Source organism: Gossypium hirsutum, chromosome D10, assembly GCF_007990345.1.
Source record: "Gossypium hirsutum isolate 1008001.06 chromosome D10, Gossypium_hirsutum_v2.1, whole genome shotgun sequence".
Taxonomy (NCBI): domain Eukaryota; kingdom Viridiplantae; phylum Streptophyta; class Magnoliopsida; order Malvales; family Malvaceae; genus Gossypium; species Gossypium hirsutum.
In genome coordinates this window covers 45518816-45540143 of record NC_053446.1, presented here as the reverse complement: position 1 = coordinate 45540143, position 21328 = coordinate 45518816, and the positions used below count along the sequence as shown (strand labels likewise).

The 21328-nt window shown below is 34.2% G+C and overlaps 1 protein-coding gene across 1 annotated transcript; it reads right to left on the bottom strand.

The window, feature by feature from the left end:
• Positions 1-449: 449 nt before the first annotated feature.
• On the bottom strand, positions 450-1949 carry LOC107915491 (uncharacterized). Its single transcript, XM_016844645.1, has 4 exons — positions 1743-1949; positions 1068-1121; positions 605-726; positions 450-504 (listed from the first exon to the last, which is right to left on the bottom strand). Exons 1-4 carry the CDS (start codon positions 1947-1949, stop codon positions 450-452), a joined length of 438 nt encoding a protein of 145 aa, XP_016700134.1.
• Positions 1950-21328: the final 19379 nt, after the last annotated feature.

The following is a 21328-nucleotide window of genomic DNA, read 5'->3' as shown; positions in this document are numbered from 1 at the left end:
TGTAGCAATGCGTACATTTCCTTGTCATAGGTGGGATAGTTGAGCGTAGCCCTGTTAAGTTTCTCACTAAAATAAGCCATTGGACGCCCATCTTGTGTTAAAACTGCACTATTCCTATGCCAGAAGCATCGCATTCCACTTCGAAAATTTTGTTAAAATTTGATAAACACAAAAGTGGAGCATTAGTTAAAAAATTTTTGATTTTATCAAAAGCAGATTCTTGTTCATCAGACCAAATGAAAGAAGAATTTTTTTTGATAATACCAGTTAATGGGGAAGCAATAGTTCTAAAGTTCGGTACAAATCTCCTATAGAAGCTTGCAAGGCCATGAAAGCTTCTAACTTGGCTGATGTTGGTCGGACGTGGCCATTCTTGTATCGCTTTAATCTTGTCTTGATCCACTTTGAGGCCATTCGCACTTACAACGAAACCTAGAAAAATAACTTTTTCAGTACAAAGTTACATTTCTTAAGGTTTGCATACAGTACTTCCTTTCATAAAACCTTCAAAACACCAAGCAAATGTTCAAGATGATCAGATAATGATTTGCTATAAATTAAAATATCGTCAAAATAAACTACATAGAAACGACCAATAAAAGACCTCAAAACATGGTTCATCAACCTCATGAAAGTACTCGGGGCATTGGTGAGGCAAAATGGCATCACTAGCCAGTCATACAAACCGTATTTGGTCTTGAACGCGGTTTTCCACTCATCCCCCTCCTACATGTGAATTTGATGATAGCAGTTTTTCAGATCACTCTTAGAGAATAACTTAGCACCGCTAAGCTCGTCCAACATATCAAGTCTAAGGATGGGATGTCAGTATTTGACGGTAATCTTGTTTATAGCTCAGCAATCTACGCACATCCTCCATGAACCATCTTTTTTAGGCACCAATAGAACGGGTACCGCGTATGGACTTAGGCTCTCCCGTATATAACCTTTCTCCATTAATTCCGCTACTTGTCGTTGCAACTCCTTAGTTTCCTTTGGGTTGCTTGGATAAGCTGGTCGATTCGAAATTGTAGCTCTGGGAACAAAGTTTATTTGGTGATCAATACCTCGGAAAGGAAGCAATCCACTGGCACTTCTTCTGGAAAAACGTCTTCGAATTCCTAAAGTAATGAAACAACAGATAAAGGCAAAGAGTTATCAAGTTCGTTAGCATTGAAGAAACATTCATTGTACATAAGTACAAACACGGACTAGTGTAACAACAATGACTTTTTTTCCCTCGTAAATATGCTCATTTTACCACTCTTATTTTCTTTTTGACTTCCTTGTTCCTCTCGTACTTTTACCTCCACTCCTTCACTTTTTCCTTTCTTTTTATCAATTTTTTGTTGTATTTTTTCTTGCTTTTCTTTCAACTTGAATTGATCTTGGTACACTTGTTTTGGAGTCAGTGGTGCTAAAGTTACATTTTGCCATTGTGCTTAAATGTTTATTGATTCGTATAACCGTCATGGATCACGCGCCTATCAAACTGCCCTGGACGCCCCAAAAGGAGATTTCCTGCATGTATGGGAGCTAGGATTACACACCACTTCGTCTTGATACTTTTCGATGGAAAATGGTACCACAGCTTGCTTTGTTACTTTAAGCTCGCCTCCATCATTCAACCACGACAACTTGTATGGAATTGGGTGTTTGGTCGTGGACAAAACTAGCTTTTCCACTAGCATGTTACTAGCTACATTAGTACAGCTTCCACCATCAATGATCATACTACATACCTTGCCTTGGATGTGGCATCGTGTGTGGAAAATATTCTCCCTTTGTTGATCAATTTTAGCACTTTGGACTCTAAGGCTTCGTTTCACCACAAGGATTTCACCTTCAAATGGTAACTCTAAATCTTCATCATTATCATCGAATGGCATTTCAGACTCATTTTCATCCTTCTTCTCGGATTCAATTTCACCGTCAGCCTTTACCACCATAATTCATCAATTGAGACATTGGGAAGCTATGTGCCCCCAGCCTTGACACTTGAAACATTTTATGTCTCTCATGCGATTTGGCGCTTGCTCATTTTTATTTTGACTTGTCTCTCCAACTGACTGGTTAGACTTAGCCTCTACAACCGGCTCCTTTGTTCGAACAGGGGGTTTGTTGGCTCCTTGGCTCCATTTGTTAGTGGAAGGATTGGAATAGGATTGACTAACTCCTTTTCATTTGAGTTGTTTCAATCTTAATTGCCATGTGGACCATGTCAATCAGTTCAACATAGTGTTGTAATTCAACTATGTTGGCGATGTCACAGTTTAAGCCCGCAAGGAATCTAGCCATTATTGCCTCTCAATCCTTCTCGATATCAGCTCGAATCATTGCTATCTCTATTTCTTTATAATAGTCTTGAATGCTTTTATTACCTTGAGTAAGGTTTTGGAGTCGTTGATATAGATCCCGATGGTAGTACGAAGGAATAAACCGTTTCTGCATGGTAGATTTCATTTCAGCCAAAATAGAGATGGATCTTTCACCATTTCATCTTCGACTCATTACTAGCTGGTCCCACCACACAATTGCATAATCTAAAAACTCGATTGCTGTGAGCTTCACCTTTTTTCTTTTTGAATAATTCTGACATTCAAAAACGAGCTCAATCTTCTTTTCCCACTTCAAATAAGCTTCAGGGTCATTCTTACCTTGGAAAGTTGGAATTATCATATTAATATTTTCAAGGTTGTCATCTGGACAGTTTTGATATCTAGGGCCCCGATGTTGTTGGCAGCCTCGTTGACATACACTTCGGGCAGATGAATTATTTCTTTCTTAATCACTTTCTTCATAGTGATCTTGGTTTGGATGCCCGCGCTCTCGCCTTACACCTTCCGAACTTGCTTCACGCTATTCTCGTGTCTCGGCTCAAAATAATCGATCTTTAGTTGGCTCGAGTTTACGTTCGAATAACCGCTCTATTTCTCGCATGAGTGCTTGTAGGGTGAGATCTGGCACACCTACTCCAACGTTTGGATTTCTTTCTGGACTTCTTGACATATCGAATACTCTCAACAAAACCTCACAAGTTCTCTCTCAAAGAAAGCACACAAACTTGGCTTTTTCTTCACTCGATTGTGCTCACAACCCTCGTGCCTTTTAGTCAGACTTAAAAGCAATCGAAGGTGGGTCAGCCTGCAAAAGAGTTGACGAGTTAGGTTAGGATTGATATTAGGACCAAAAGGTGGGCTAGAAACAAAAGATATTAGTTTAGGTGTGGCTGAATAGTAGAATAAATAATAAGACTAATTCGGACAACAAACAAAGTTTTTAGAACTCGGCATCAAAGAACTTGAACACTTTTTTTTAATTTCGAATTTTTTTGAAAAAAATGCTAAATACAAATGAATTCAAATGAATACCTTCTTCTTTTTTTGCATGATTTTTTTGATCGAATTACAATATCCCAGTGTCGAAAGCGTCGATTCTTACTCCAAATTCGCTAGCTCTGATACCAAATGATACAAATTCGTTTCAAAATGACTCGAGTTGTATGTGTGTACCCGATCGTGAATTTGAGTAAAGCTAAGTTCGTTTCAACAGAATAGATGAAAGGCTCCAAACAAAGGTTTTAAAAGGAAGAAGGTTTAATAATGAATGGAAAGATCAACTAAGGGCAGAGAATGAGCCAACAATAGAGACTGTTGAGCCGAATCTCAAAGTAGTTCTTAGGTAAATGTCGATTAAGGAAAATCAGTAAAGAACCTTGACCCGCTATCAAATGTGATAGCAACCAAAGGTATAATGAATACCACACCAAAGGTAATAAGTTCAATTTAGCAAAAGAATGAAAGACGCCACAAGATAACATGATAAGTCAATTCAGTCTCGAAAAGAATAAGGAGAATTGGAAGTCTCACAAGTTTCAATTTTAACATAAATTTAGCAAAAGTCCAGTACAAAGAGCTGATTACAAGTATTTATAGTGCTTAACAAGGCCTAGCTGAAAAGTCACAATTTATTCAGCTTAAATAAGCTAATAATGAGCTGAAATTAACTTAATCATTAAGAACAAACTTTTGAAATTCCAGGCCTAAGTAACAACAACTATCAATAAGATTTAATATTCTAATTCGGCTGATTAAATGATCTTGAATGCTTAGGCTTCATTCTCGAGCAGCCAAAGAGTTTAGAAAGAGCTTTAAATTCCCCTTTGGACAGCCGAATAGACACCATGGAGAAGAAGAATAAGTTGTCGAATTTTAAAGGATGTATAATGCTCTCCTTTAAATGACGTAACAGCTCCTTTAAATGATGTAAAATGCTCTCCTTTAATTGATGTAATAGCCCCTTGTATGTAACCGATTCTAACTAATTAGTCACATTAAACACATTAAACACATATTAAACTGAATAAGCATAATTAATAAACTGTAAATAAATACACTTAACACTTAATAAGATATTCCAGCAACTAAATAAACTAAGATGAACATTTATTCCAACAATTAATTAACTAAAAATGAGTTTAATAAAAATAAAGTCCAACAACTCAATTATTAACTAAGATGAGTTTATTAAAATTAAAGTTCAGCTTGCAATAATTTGCAAGGGAAGCCTATTGAGCTGGTCCAAGCATGTTCAATGGATTTGGCTACTTGCTCTCTCCAAGCTCGATCAACATAGCTTACTAACGTATCTTGAAACCTTTTAGCTTGTGACTTAGTTATAAGTCCTTATGGCAGCTCAACGGGTCAGTGATAACTTCCCGAGCTAGGATTTCTTCAAGGAAGGTAAGATGACTAAGCAGTACTTTAATACAAAAGGGATGATGGCCGTGAAACCCTTATAACTTGTGGACAGTGACGTATGTGGCCCCATGAACATCAGTGCGAGAGTTGGTGATGAGTATTTTATAACCTTTATTGATTATTATTCCATATATGGGCATGTGTACCTAATGTGCAGCAAGAGTGAAACATTTGATAAATTCAAAGAGTTTCGTGCAAAAGTTGAGAAATAACTAGGTTTATCCATAAAGGTACTTCGGTCTAGTTGAGGTGAGGAATATTTATCAGATGAGTTCATATGTACCTCATACAAAATGAGATTCTATCCCAATTAACCGCATTGGACACTCTATAATAGAATGGCATGTCAAAGAGAAGAAATCAAACATTGTTAAACATGGTTCATTCGATGTTAAGTTATTCAAAGCTATCAATCTCCTTTTGGGTATATGTGATACAAATGACTTGCTATATTCTGAATGATGTACCAACTAAGGTAACGTCGAAAACCCCATACGAATTGTGACATGGAAGTAAGCAAAATCTAAATCATTTAAGGATTTTGGGATGCCCGAACCATGTGTTGGATAAACATGTAAGGAAGTTGGATTTAAGGAACAAAAGGTGGTTTGTTTTATAACCCAAAAGAGCAAATTGTGATAGTGTCAGCTCATGCTACTTTCCTTGAGGAAAGTTACATGAATGACTTCAAACTTCAAAGTAAAGAAGTACTTGAGCAACTTTTAGGAAATACAAAAAGTGCTATAGAAACAATTCCAAAACCAACTCCTAAAAGTAGACCTGCAAACAATTAGCAATATAGGGTGCTTTCTCGTAGTGGAAGGGTCTCTTGTAGGCTTGATTTCTTCAAATCGAGTGAAAGTGTTTTAAACATTGAGTTTGTCGATAGGAAGATGATAACCCATTCACCTATGATGCAGCAATATAAAATGTTGATTCCGAGCTCTAGGAAATAGCTATGAAAATTGAGATAGATTCTATGGATTCCAACTCAGTGTGGGAACTTGTAGACTTACCGAAATGGATAAAACCCATAGGGTATAAGTAGATCTATGATCGACTGTTTCACATCACAGCAATAATGTGCAAATGTACACTGTCGATGCAAGTATAGTAGACAAATATAAGTCTGTCGGATATCGATCCCACGAAGATGGTTGTCTCTTGTCTATCAATGTTAGTACAATAAATAGGTAGGAATGAGATAAATTGTGAATGTAGTTGTCGAAGAAATAACTTTAAAACAACAAGATAAAATATGATACTGATAAACTAGGATCCCTAACGTGAATATTCAACAGAATGGTAAGTGCTCACAAGGTATAAAAGGATAGGTGATTATCGATGCATTTAATTGCAATAAATATCTTACCAAACTTAACTTCTAAATTTAATCAAAGGCTTAAACATGCACATTAACCGCACCTTCCGATGATGGCAATGGAACACTGTTAAGAACAAGTGGATTAAATTCCTCTAATCCTCAAGCAACTTCTGTTGTCATGCTTGTTAGCTTGAACTGTCATTGCACCTTCCAGTGTCAATGACCCCAATAACACTTTCATGCTAAAAACATTCAAACCCAAAGATTAAACTGTAGAAGCAAGATGAACAAAATAACATTTAATCCATAAATCATGTGTACTTACTAACATGAAATAGGAAGTAATCACCAGCGCTTAGAAAAAACAAATAAAAGAAATAAGTGGAGAATACTATTCTTAGACAAATCAACTTGAATCTATCTATTCATTCTTGTGTCACACTCAAGGATCGTTGTCAAGAACTAAGCTGCATCCTTTTCACGTAGGTTCACCCGTCAGAGCTTAAGCTGCCATAGCCGAAAGTTTCAAGGCATAGGTTGAAGAAGATGATCCCCCAAAAAGCTCTTTTTTTTCTTTTTATATGTGAATATTTTTCTTTTTTTTTCAAATAGCCCAGGTGTGCTTTCATCAGAATCATGCTACCTCTGTACGTACAAGTTAGTTGTACCAGACTGGACAACTCACGCATTTTTGTTTCTATCCGGATAGCTGTTAAGTGCGGTGACAATTCTGGGCACAATCTGAAATTACTTATGCAGCGACATCAGTACTAAAATACGATAAAATTAAGGGTAAATAAGCTAAGATCCACTGAGTCATAAAATGTAAACTACTGAACTGAAAATATTAAAATATATGCAAAAGATAACAAAATGAGAACAAATTAACCAATAAGTAGAGAGAAAAATTATGTCATTTCTAGTACTATCACACCCCCAAACTTGAGTTTTTACTTGTCCTCAAGTAAAACAGAAACTTGCAAGGCTACATAAGAATTCACTAAGGTAAAAGATCATTCGAGCAACTTGAATCACCTAAAATCCCAATGAATGATTCACATTTAGATGACAGAATATTACATTGACAATACAAAAGTATGAAGGAATAAGATTGCATCTTCATCAAAACCAGCATCATGCTTCAAATCCTAAATTGTATCTACCAATACAACATTAATTGAACAATATATAGTTTTTTTGTGAACTAGGGATATCGTTGAATTATTGTACCCTTGTTCCTGAGAAGTAACAATGGAGTGCAACAAACCCCCAAAGAGTACGTAATTATGCCGACACACATTTGTGCAGCGACAGCCTTTGGCCAGATTCATTTTTCTAACGCTTGCATTGGAGTGCTCCCTTTTTAACATTTCACAATACACCCACGTTGGAGTGTCTCTTATTCATAACTATATATACATATGAGTAGCTGTAAAAGATAGATTCATTCAAGATTCAAGGAATGCTACTAGTCATCCATTACTAATGCAGCCTAAATTATTCATCAAAGAATTGAAGATATAACATTCAGTCAAACTTATCCAACTCATCCATTGATAGTTCATATGATTCAAGAATTAAGCATCGAATGTAAAAAATATTTCAACACATTTGCATTAACCATAAATAAACCTTGCATGCTTCATTAATTTTTTTTTGAAATGTGGGTGTATTTCCAATCCCCATATGCATTTTGCCAAACTTAAAGTTTGCATTGTCCCCAATGCACTAAGATTAAAATGTGATGACAATAACAATACAACGACAAGGTTCACTAACAAAATGAAAATTAAAGCTACATGCAATGCATGAATACTTCAGCTAAAACTTAAAATAAACTAACTCAGTTTTCTTTGGCCATCAATGTGGCTGCACGATGTTTATTCTTCCTCCTATTTTTCTCCTCATTCTTGGACCTTTGTCTTTGGAGTGCTTTCTCTTATTTTATTTGGGCTTCGTACGATTATCAAATCGTTCCTCAATTTTCGGTGCTACCCTGACATTATCGGTTGCTTCTTGTGTAGGAGGGGTCACCTTGAGTGGTCTGGTATAGACCACTATAGCCAACGAACTGTGGTGCTCCTCACTTGTTACCTCTGTAGCTTTCACCGTTCTAGCTCCATCTTGCTCCAGATTATCATTAGTTGCATCCACAAAATCTAATGCATTGACAATGTCCTCACCAGATTCTTTCTCAGTAGCTTCTGTCTCAGTATTTTCTGCCTCGGCCTTCTTGTTCACAACTCCAATATGGACATCCTCCTCTTCCATAGTAGCTTCTTCCTCAACAGAAGATGCCTCTTGACCAGTAATGACGTCACCATCAACCATGCTATCAATCCTTCGCATGCACTCTTCAACGTCCCTTGAGTCCTCTTCTTTCTCAACATCAGAAACATGCACAATGGGAGGAGATTCCACTGATCTGTCTCGGTCCCCTAGATCATCTTCCTTAGAGGAGGGTTTATACTCTCGAATAATCAGTGGGAATACTAGAAATTATAGGAGTGGGGTCGAGCTTAACTGACGTAATGTGGCTAAAATAGAGTTGTTATAGGCCCTGGTATAAGCGTAGAACAAATTTTGTGATCTACCCATATCCTCTATTATAGCGACAAGCCTAATCTGGTTATTACTAATAGAATTTACCAACTTCTCGATATCCTTCATTTTGAGCAGTAAGGATGTCTCTGTAGTCAAGTTTGTTCCCTTGCTTTTTGCTTTGGTTTTGCCCTTCCTTGTCTTGCTAATCTCTGCCTCCTTCATTGTCGGCGTATTTTTTCCACGAGTCATTCTTTCAATAGACATTTCATTGATCGAGCCCATATTTTCCAAGACCTATTTATCATCATGGGGCATGATCCCTTTTTAATGGCACAGTAGCATTGCCAACGATGGGAAAACCAAAATTCCAGTTTGCCTTGTGGCACAATCAGCAATTTCCTGGTGGAGTATTGCGCCAACATCAATATTTCTGCCCTTGACAATTGAATGTATCAGTCACATTCCATCAGGGTTGACTGTGGTGCTATGAGTAGAGGGCAGTAGCCTGTAGTTGACAAAATGAAAATAGATTTTGCTTTGTAGTGTCAAGAAGCGGTGGTGCATCGTACAATTCTTTTGATGTGAACTCGTTCACAATACTCCTTCGACACATAAATCCTTCACAACAGCCCCTTTTATCGTATGTGATATCCTCAATAAACTTAGAGTGTTCATCGACATCCACCTTAGTGTTGTACAAATCAATGATTTTTGTAGCATCTCATGCGATTAACCTTCTCGAACAAAGATAAAATCCAACTCATGGTTATAAAGGTTAGCGTAAAACTCACGTACCAATGAAGGAGAATAGTTTCAAGGATGCATGCAAAAAGCCTCCCACTTCAACATAGAGATGGTTCTAGAGACTTGTTTGCCCAGGTCTTGATGTTGCGAAAGGAGAATGCCCTGTTCTGGGTGGAAGTTTTGCTTTAAGATATTGTTTTGAAATCGATCTTTGGCTGCTTTCATTAAAAAGATCACCGGCTCCTTTTTCTCCGTTGGCATGGAAGATTCTGACTCACAAACTACAGTTACAGAGGATGATTGTTCTTCAACAGGCTTGGTGACTTTCTTAACTGATCTTCTTGTTCTTGCCATATTTTATTTGTTTTGTGGAGAGAAGATGGTTTAAAGGTGAATGTGCGAACTTGGGGAAGAAAAAGTGAATAAAAATTACTGCTTGGTTGTTTCACAGTCAACACAGTAAAGAGGGGTTTATAGTAAGTGAAAGAAGAAGGAAAGGCGTGATTTTCTAAGGGGAAATAAAGCTGGCGAGAATAATTACAGATCAAACAGCTAGGTGACTTTTGATAAAATGATGCGATTTGAAATTTTTTATCTACCCTCATTCTTGCTGAGTCAGAAATGAAAGTACAATAGTATGAACTGCATTGGCAATAAAGCCCAAGTGTGTCGACAATGATACCTAATTATTCTGAAAAAATAGAAATAAAAAAAGAATAAAAAAACTTGAATAGAAATAAAAATATAATAAAAATAAAATTACATAATAAATTCCAGAAGAATTAAAAATTTTCAACCAATTTAATGGTCTATGCCTGCTTGTGATCAATATTCCCAAGATATGTTTCATTCGCTAGCCGTTCACTTTGAATTAGTGTTCATCATCTAAATCTCTGATTGTGACTACACCAAGAGGAAATACTTCGACAACTTCAAAAGGTCCAGACCAACGAGATCGCAATTTACCCGGTGTAGCTTCAGTCTAGAATTGAATACTAAAACTTATTGACCCGCAGTAAATTGTCGCTGCAAAATAATTCTGTCATTATGACAGTGCTTCAAGATTGAAAGCATCTCCTCTTCCGAAACATAACGCCGAATAATGTTGTCATTGCATACCTTGAATAAATACAGTTTGTTCTAATGATACTTCACTACTTCGCGAAGAAGTCTTTCTTCCTTATGGCCTGTGACACCCAATGAGAGTTTTTTGCACTCTAGATAATTAACCAGATCTACATACCAATGGGTTACATCTACAATAAAGAACTCATCTGGGAATGCGTTGATAAATTGAAGTATGTTTCCATCTTCGCTGCCAATTTCCAATTAAGACAGATGGTCTGCAACTTGATTCTCTAAACCCTTACGGTCTTTTATCTTGACGTTGAGTTCTTGCAACAATAAGATCCAGCGTATCAATCTTACTTTTGCATCCTTCATAACAAAAAGATATCTCAACACTGAGTGATCAGTAAATACAGTAACCTTTGCACCGACAAGATAAGAATGAAACTTGTCTAAAGGAAAGACTACAGCCAACAAATCTTTCTCTGTAGTGGTATAGTTTACTTGAGCCTCTATAAGAGTTTTGCTAGCATAATAGATGACATGAAATATTTTTCTCTTGCATTGTCCTAGAACAACACCCACAACAAAGTCAGTTGCATCGCACATAACTTTAAAAGGTTGAGACCAATCTGGTGTAATGACAATGGGTGCATTTACTAGCTCCGTCTTTAATTGAATGAATGCCTCTAGACATACATCATCAAAGAGAAATTTTCGATTTTGTTCCAGCAATGAGCATAAGGGCTTTGCAATTTTTGAGATATCTCTAATAAATTTTTGGTAAAACCCTGTATGGCCAAAAAAACTGCGAATACCTTTCACATTTGTCGGTGGAGGTAATTTCTCGATGATTTCCACTTTGGCTTTGTCTACTTCAATGCCTTGACTAGAGATGCGATAGCCTAACAAAATGCCTTCAGTTGCCATAAAATATCATTTTTTTAATTTAAAACAAGATGTGTGTCTTAACATCGCTACAATACTTTATTCAAATTATCAACGCAATGAACAAAATCATTCCCATAGACTGTGAAATCAGCCATAAAAACCTCTAAAGAATCTTCAATCATATCAGAGAATATTACCATCATGCACATTTGAAATGTGGCTGGTGCATTGCAAAGACCAAAAGGAATGCGGTGAAAAGCAAAAGTGCCAAAGGGATAGGTGACAGTTGTTTTTCTCTTGATCCTCTAGTGCAATAGCAATCTGATTGTACCTAGAATAACCGTCTAAGAAACAGTAATAAACTTTTCCAGCAAACCTATCCAACATTTGGTCAATGAAAGGAAATGGTCTTTCCTTGTGGCAGCATTAAGTTTACGATAATCCATACAGACTCGCCATCTTGTAGGAATGCATGGAAGAATTAATTCATCTTTGTCGTTGCTAGCCACTATGATGCCACTCTTTTTAGGAACACATTGCTCTGAACTTACCAAATTGCTATCAGAAATAGGGTAGATAATTCAAGTATCAAGCCACTTTATAATTTCTTTCTTAACAACTTCTTTCATCTTCTCATTTAATCTTCTTTATTGCTCAATCGACTACTTACCTTCATCTTGCAACTTGATCTTGTACATGTAAAAATATGGAATAATGCATTTGATATCGACAATACTCCAAGCAATAGCTTGCTTATGTTGCTTAAGAATATGGACCAATTTCTCTTTTTGAGTGACATCCAGTGTTATGGAGACAATAACTGGGAGAGTTTTATTATCACTAAGAAATATGTATTTAAGATGAGTAGGTAGTGGTTTCAATTCAAGGGGAGGAGCTTCGTCGATAGATGGTTTGAAAATTGGAGCTATTATGTTAGCTAAATCTAAGGATTCAATTTGCCATCCATGCCCGAGTTCAATATTATTAGCGTCAACCCTGTTGTCACAATTATCTAAAAATTCATCATCAGATGTCATTGCAAAATCCTCAAAAAGTATTGTACTTTGGTCATTGAATTCTTTCGCAATTAAATCATCTAGTACATCGATAGTATACCATTCTTCTTTATCCTTGCATTGAATAGATTCGAAAACACTGAAGGTAACGTGCTCATCATTAAGTTGCATGGTTAGTTCACCTTTGTAAACATCAATAAGAGTTCGTCCGGTGGCTTAAAATGGTCGTCCTAAGATTATGGGAACATCATTCTCTGCTTCGCAGTCAAGTATCATAAAATCAGCTGGAAAACAAATTTATCCATACGAACTATGATATCTTTGATTTGCCCTTCAGGTTGAGCCAAAGATCGATCAACTATTTGCAATGTCACTACGTTAGGTTTCGTGTGACCAATTCCCAACTTTCTAAAATTTGATAGCGACATTAGGTTGATGCTAGCTCCTAAGTCACATAAAGCCTTGCCAAAGTAATGGTTGCCAATTTAACATGGGATAGTAAAGCTTCCAGGATCTTTCATTTTGGGGGGTAACTTATTTGTCAAAAGAGCACTATAGCCCTTTGTGAGTGCAATAGTTTTCATATCACTTAGCTTCTTCTTCTTGGATAAGAGCTCCTTCATAAATTTCCCATAATTTAGAATTTGCACAAGAGCGTCCACTAAAGGAATATTAACCTGAAGTTGTTTCAATGTGTTCAGGAACTGTTGGTACTGCTTATCCTGCTCATTCTCCTTGAATCTTTGTAGAAAAGGTAAGGGTGAAGATACATCTGATTGCGCCGACAGCTTTGGTTGCGTCGACAGTTTCGAGGGTCAGACATTAGGCATATGAGTGACAATTTGTGGAACTTCTTTTTCTGATATATTGCCAAGCTCTTCATATTCAACCTTCTTACTAGGGATTATTTCACCAATAGTTTGAGGTACGACAGTAGAGTCTGTAGTCGGCTTGCAAGTTTGTTTACCACTCCTAAGCTTAATAGCCTTGCAGTGTTCTTTCCCCCTTGGACTAGGATTTTTTGTTTCATTACGTAGTGTGCCTGGTGGTCAAGTATTCAGATTCAAAGCAAGTTGTCCTAATTGTGCCTCCAACGCCCAAATGAAAGATGAATTCCCTTACATAATAGCTTCTATGTGAGTTATATGCTCCCGCATTAAAGCCTCAAGAGCAGCTAACGGGTAGAAGGAGAAGCTTGCGTGTACTTTTGTCATCGTTGTTCTAGAGCATGCTGATTCGACATTGAAGAGTGTTGTGATTGTGTCTGATTCTGGTATTGGTGCATCTAGATTTTTTGTGTCTGTATCTGAATGTGCTGATTGTAGTTCTACTATTGTTGATTGTAATTCCCTTATCTTGAATTATAATTGCCTTAAGTAGATGTATTCCCGCATCAAAATTTCGTAACATTTTGTCCAGCATTCTGAGTTCCCAAGATTGTTGATTGGGTGCAGAATTATTGTAAGAGTTGCCATAAGAATTGTTACGGATGTTAGTGACATAAAAGACATTCTTTGAATGTTGTGGACAATCTTCATAGTTATGGTTGTCACTGCAAATCTCACAACAAAAGATAGGAACATCAACTTGTTGAGCGACTTGTATAGGTGCAACGTCATTAGTCCCTTGCATATTTTTTATCCTATTTGCAAGAGAAGAAACTTGAGAACTAATTACAGATATTGCATCCAATTCAATAACTCCCGGAGTAGCTTTTTCTTGTGCAGCTCTAGAGATAGGGTATTGATAATCATTCTGAGAAATTCTCTCAAGAATTTCAATAGCATCGTTATAAGTACAATCAAGCAAAGGTCCATTGGTTGATGCGTCAACAAGATTCCTCGTGTATGAATTCAGCCCAATATAAAAAATCTCAATTTGTATTTTCTATTGGATGACGTGCATGGGACAACGTCGAAGAAAAGATTTATAACGTTCCCATGTGGTGTGAAGATCCTCATTGTCCAGGTGATGATAAGTTGTAATATCATTTCGAAGACGAGCGTTCACTATAAAAAGATAGGTGATTGTCGATGCATTAAATTGCAATGAATATCTTACCAAGCTTAACTTCTATATTTAATCAAAGACTTAAACATGAACATTAGAAGCACCTTCCGATGATGGCAATGGAACACTATTAAGAAAAAGTGGATTAAATTCCTCTAATCCTCAAGCAAATTTCATTGTCATGCTTGTTAGCTTGAACTGTCACTGCACCTCCCAGTGTTAGTGACCATAATAATACTTTCATGCTAAAAACATCCAAACCCAAAGATTAAACCGTAGAAGTAAGATTGAATAAAATAACATTTAACCCAGAAATTCTGTGTACTTTCATACTAACATGAAATAGAAAGTAATCACCAGCGTTTAGAAAAGAAAAATAAATGAAATAAGTGAAGAATACTATTCCTAGAGAACTTGACTTGAATCTATCAATTCCTTCTTATGTTGCACATAGGGCTCCTTGTCAAGAGATAAGCTGCATCCTTTTCACATCAGTTCACCCGTCAAAGCTTAAGCCACCATAGCCGAAAGCTTCAAGGGATAGATTGAACCCTCAAAAAGCTCTCTTTTTTTTTCTTTTTATGTGAATATTTTTTTTTCAAATAGCCTATGTGTCATTTCATCAGAATCATGCTACCTCTAAACGTACAAGTTAGTTGTACCAGACTAGATAGCTCATGCATTTTTGTTCCTATAAGGATAGCTGTTAAGTGTGGCGACAATTCTGGGCGCAATCTGAAATTACTCATGCAACGACATTATTACCAAAATATGAAAAAATTAAGGCTAAGTAAGCTAAGATCCACTGAGTCATAAAATGTAAATTACTGAACTAAAAATACTAAAATATGTGCTAAAGATAACTAAATAGGAACAAATTAACCAATAAGTAGGGAAAAGACATATGTTCTTTCTAATACTATCAATCTACAGGAAGAAAATAAATGTTGATGGAAAATTGGAAACTTATAAGGCCAGACTTGAAGCAAAAGGTTTTACTTAGAAAGAATGTATTTATTACGAAGAAACCATCTCTCCAGTTGTCATGCTCAAGTCAATCCTCATATTGTTATCCATTGTGGCGACTCTCGATTACGAGATCTAGCAAATGGATGTCAAGAAAGTGTTATGGAATGGATATCTTAAAGAGAGCATCTATTTGATGCAACCCACCAGATATATAGCTAAAGGAAACGGGCATAAAGTATGCAAACTGCTTAGATCCATATATGGACTTAAGCAAGCATCTTGCTCATGGAATTAATGATTTGATCAAGCGATTAGGACTTTTAGACTTGAGCAAAACATAGATTAATCTTATGTTTATAAACGTATTAGGGATGGAAATGTGGTCTTTCTCATTTTATATGTTGATAAAATTCTACTTATTGGGAATGATGTAGGGACATTGTCATTAGTTAAACTGTGTTTAACCCAACAATTTAGCGTGAATAATTTGGGAGAAGCTAATTTTGTTCTAGGAATTTGAATCTTAATGGATCGAAATAACAAAGTGTTAGCACTATCGCAATCTTCATACATAGACAATATATTGGAATGTTATACAATGACTAATTCCAATAAGGAAAATCAACCTTCTATATTGGGATTTTATATTTCTTTGAAGGACTATCCTAAGACAACGGAAGAAAGAGAAAAGATGAGAAGGGTTAGATATATTTTAGTAGTAGGAAGTCTCATTTTACAGTTGAGTTGGTGAGTCAATATTAGGCGAATCTAAGACCAAGACACTAGAAAACAGTTAAGCATATACTCAAGTATTTACGAGGAAATAGGGATTATATGATTTTGTATTCCAAAGGAGAACTTGATCCTATTGGATATACTAATCCTGACTTCCAAACATGTCAGGATTTAAGGAAATCGACATTGGACTATGTTTTTGTCCTAGATTGCAGGTCCATAATGTGAATAAGAGTCAAGCAGGGTTACACTATAATTTCATTATGGAGGGTTGAATATGAGGTATGGAAAATCCACGACACTATAATAGTGTGGATATTTCTAAACCATAAAGAAATCACACAATGACAAAACACATTGATAGAAAGTATCATAAGGGAGATGATAGTGTTTGACAGAATAATTGATGTAGTCAAAGATTGCATCTGAGGACAAACCTTATGAATTTATTTTACCAAGACTCTGCTAGCTAGATAGTTCTTTGGGAAACATATGGATGACATAGGAATGTGAAACATGGCTCATCTACTTCACTAGGGCAAGTGAGAGACTGTTGGATCTAGTGCCTTAAGTGTAGTATTTTTGTCTTTGTACACTTGTAATTTTTTTGAACAGATTGGTTAATAAAATATTTCTTGGATTACATTAACATACTTTGTATTATTTTCCTCATGTAGTTTTTGAATGCAAAGCAAAATAGAAGTAAATATTGGCTTACTGGTTGTCTAATGTTTAAACTAATACTATGCGTTATTACGTGGTCAGATCGTAATACAGAAAGACAACTTATATTAGTAAACTAACCTAAACATGTCCTTATTTTAATCAGAAATGAGCAAACTGATTGAAAAATAATATGTCATCTATCAAGTCCAATTGGGGAAATGCCTTGTCTTGGGCATCGAAGCGGATGTCTCCTAGAAAGTAAAGACATAGATGTGACTGAATAGACTGGTAGTACATAGGACTAGATCGAAGAAGAATAGATCCTAAATTTGTTTATGGATTAATTCACTTATTACATTCAAAGTGTGACATACCTTGATCCTAAGTGGATGACGGACTATGTTGCGTGACTCGTATACTTTGACGTAAGTAAAAACTTGAGCTCAAATAGATAAGGAATCGAAAGCTGGTGCGTTGGGTATATGACTTCTATAGTATGTAGCGTCATTCACGATAGTGGAATTCTTTGCCCAAGATATGTGTAAATGATATCCTCTCATTAGCATTCATGGTTAATAAAAAGTAAACGAGGTCACGGGTTATTCATCTTTGTGATGAATAACTTGATTACTATTTGATAGTAATTGACTTTTCATGAAGGAAGATATAATAGTTACCATGAGATAAAATATGATCATATTGGGAGAACGATTTTATCCCAAAGAGATTAAGTATATCCTATAAGGGTAACACACTTATGACAATGTCATTGGTCAAATATTGATTGAGTTGCTTTTATAATTGTATGTCATTAATGAGAGCTTAGTCACGATACTATAATGGAATGACTTCATGACTAAATGAGTTTATAATGAATAGGCGAAAACTAAAACTTAATTATAAATCATTTGAGTCCTAATTGCGTATGTCCAATTGGTCCCTTTGCTAGCTTGTTGAAACTAGAAATGAATTGTATGTTGAATCAAATGAACATAAATGGATAGAAATGGTAAAGTTAGAGTAATGGAAAACATTTGGAAATGAATGTGGTTTTCTCTAAATGGAAATGACCTAGAAAATGAATTTATGGTTTTTCGAATTATTAATTAATTAATTGATTGATTGATTAAATAATTGAAGTTTGAAAATTAAAATAAATTTATTAGTCATGGTAAATATTAAATATATTTTCTCATAGATTCTTTTACGGTAAAGTTGTCATGATTTTAATGAAATTAAAATTGTGTTGAGAAAATTATTTAATTGAGAAATTAATTTATTTACATTTATTTAATATGTTTATTTTAGAAAATAGAAAAAAATATCAAATTCGATTGAATTATAAAGTACTGGGTTAAAAGTCTAGGAAGTACTTATAATTAGACTCAATATGGGAAAGGCCCAAAAGCCTGTCATGTTTAATGCTAGGTACGACAAACCGTATTTTGTTAACTAGGGTTGCCACCCCTACCTAATTCTAGTTAGACTAGGAGTACACTTTTCTATTGAAATAAACTTATACGATTCAACAAAGGTTTCACCTATTAACTCTATAAATAGATGGCACCAGTAGGGCTAAAAATACAACTTTGAGATATTGTTGTTTTGCCCAAAAATAATGAGAGACTATTCTCTAAGTGTTAATTCTATTTTCTAAAATAACAATTCTGTCGGTTTATATTGAGAGAGAATTTTGCTTTCTCATTGAAAGTAAAATAAACTATTTCTGGTTCTGTGCTTGATTCGAATCTTTCAAGCCCACACTCGAAGCAGTTCATGGTATGAGAATAGTGAAAAAGGCCGTTCGGTTGGAAGCTAGGAACGAAAAGGATTTGCTTAACTAAAAACACAATTGCGATTTCGGTAAAGGGCTTATTGCTATAAATATCACAAATCGACTTAGTTTTCAAAATTTTTATTTTTTGTTGTGCAAGAAAACCATTTTTGAACTAAAATTTTCCAACATCTAAGACATATTGCGGTGAAATCCGACATGAAACCATCATACATGGTTGTCAACTTTTTAAATGGTGTAAACTATAATTATGGTTAAGTCGTTCTTGTCATTCACAGTCCTAAAATCTAAACCTTCCCTGTGGTTGTCGGTATTAGTTTTGAGTGCTCAATAAAGGACCTCCCCTAGATTTTGCTAGGATTTTTGTCACTTCATCGCATGAGAGATGAAATATATGGGTCTCATGTATCAATCGTTTGATTAAATGGATATGAGTGGTGATAGGAAAGTAACTTTCCCAATTCAGCTAGCTTATAGAAACCGACTTTCATTAACTGAGTAATGATTTTGTCATAAATCTAAACCTATATTATTTCAAGCTCAAGCTACAAGAGAATACTTCAATTTTGTTGCATTTTCAGTAATATGTCCTTGTTCAAAACTTAATAAGAAAGCTATTATTACAGTATACTTGGAAATTAGATTTTTGAGATACTTACGTATATACGCCACAATATATGTAGAAGAGAACTTTTTTGGTTTTCTTTGAAAAGCTAATTAACAAATTTAGGAGCCTATTTACAGGTTTTAAAATTAGAGTTTTGTTAGGATTTTAAACAAAACTCAATACCCACTATTATTAAAGTCTATTAAAATTTCCCTTATGGTATAATTTTAAAAAAAATATTATTTGAAACAAGGTCGAATTTTTTATTAAATATTAAACTCAACTTTTTAAATTTAAATTTTGTTTAAATTTTAAATATTTTACAAAAAATTCGACATTCACAAATGTTAAAGTACTGTAATCATATTATAATAATTACTATAATTCTAACAACATAAAAAAAAAGTCACAGCATTAACATTTCATTAAAATCGACGCTAGTAAACCTCAAAATATTAAAATATATTATATGAAAAATATCTTTTTGAGACATTTATATTAATAAACAATATAAATTCTGCAATAATGAAGTCCTTACTATTACCATTTGTGCTCTATTTTGCTGCATCCTTTTCCTCCATTTTGAACATAAATAACTTTTTTCTTTTTCAATATATATAAAAAGAAGTCAAGAGCTTGTAAGGCTGACAGCTTGGAAGCTGCCTATTTAGACTTTCAGCAATTTGCCAATTTTATGTTAATTTCATTTAGCAGTTTATGATCATTACCACATGCCAATCAGACCTTAAAACTTCAAAAGCAATAAAAGATTTGAGTTTGGATTCATATATATTTATGCATTCTTAGAAAATGGTATCCAACAAAATTTTGTCTTCTTTTAAAAAAAGAAAAAGTAAAAAATAATAATAATTAATGTTCTGATATTCAGAGGAGACCTACACTCTCAATAGAAAACGTGTAATAAGAAAAAGGGAAGAATAGAGAGGGGTGGGTGGGAAGTGAGAGAGCACATGGCTTGCCTTTTGTAGGGTTGGTTGGTTCTTCCTTAAAAGGTCTTAAGAGAGGTTTTCTTTTCCATTTTTTTAGTTAAAAAGTGTATATCATTATATTATATGTGAATATTGAAATTTGTAATTATATTTTATTTTTATTGATATTTATTATTTTATTTTAAAAATATGACTAAATATATCACTTCACTTTTATGTGATTTTTATTACTAAATTTTGAATTTTATTAAATTTTACCAACTTTGAATTTTTAATTAAAATTTACTATTCAATATTAAATTTGATGATTTGAAAACAAAATTTAATAAAAAAATTAAAATATTATTATTTTAATAAATAAAAATAATTTAATTTATAAATATTAAAAAATAATAAATTAAGTTAGAAGTTTTATTTAATGAAATAAATTCTTGAAACATAAAAACTAATATATAAAAAATAAATTTATTTTTAATAAAAAATCATTTTTATTAATTTCAATATTACATTAATTAACTTGTTATTTAATATTAAAATAAAGTATAAAAAATTATTAATTTTTTTCTTGAAATTAAAATTGAATAGAAAAGTCAATAAAAAATTAAATTTTAGTGAAAAATTCAATCAAGAAAAAGTAAAAAGACAATTCAATAGAGAAGTAAATTTATTTTAGCTCATTAAAATAATGACAAATAACAATTTAAATGAAGTGTAAAGACAAATTTCAATCTATACCTAAAAGGTGGTAAAAAATTTACACATTAACCCTCAAAATTTAGATATTAATAATTGCAAATGTGTTCATCGATAATTAATATGTTTTCATTTTTTTAACAAAATAAATAATTGTTTTGATTTTCATTAAAATCGATTTCATCATGCATGCCAAAGATTCTAAAAAGGTTTTCTTTTCAGAGAAAAAAGGGGGAAATTCAAATTGTTGGCATTTGTGAGGTTCACATGCATGAACCCAAAGTTCCATTTTGGAGTGTAATCATTCTCCTTTTGTTTCAATGTCTCTTTCATTTATCAAATTTGTATTGTTTCATCCCAAAACAATACCAAATAATTTAGCCTTTTATCTCAATGGTTTTTAAACACCACGTTTCTACCATTTTTTTAAAATTTATTTTGCCAATTTCAAAAGGGAAATTTCCTTTCTTTTCCTTCCCATTTCCAAATGGAATTATAGAGTTAAAACGAGTTTTTTTCTTTGAGTTTGGGCACAAATATAATAAGAATTTTTAAG

Excerpts from the sequence above, each read along its gene's own strand:
- LOC107915491 (XM_016844645.1), bottom strand. The coding sequence starts at position 1,949 with ATGGTGGTAAAGGCTGACGGTGAAATTGAATCCGAGAAGAAGGATGAA. Across the intron at positions 727-1,067 it reads TGGATTGCTTCCTTTCCGAG|GAGGGGGATGAGTGGAAAAC; the intron begins GTATTGATCACC and ends ATTCACATGTAG. Across the intron at positions 505-604 it reads TTGATGAACCATGTTTTGAG|GTTTTATGAAAGGAAGTACT; the intron begins GTCTTTTATTGG and ends GGTGTTTTGAAG.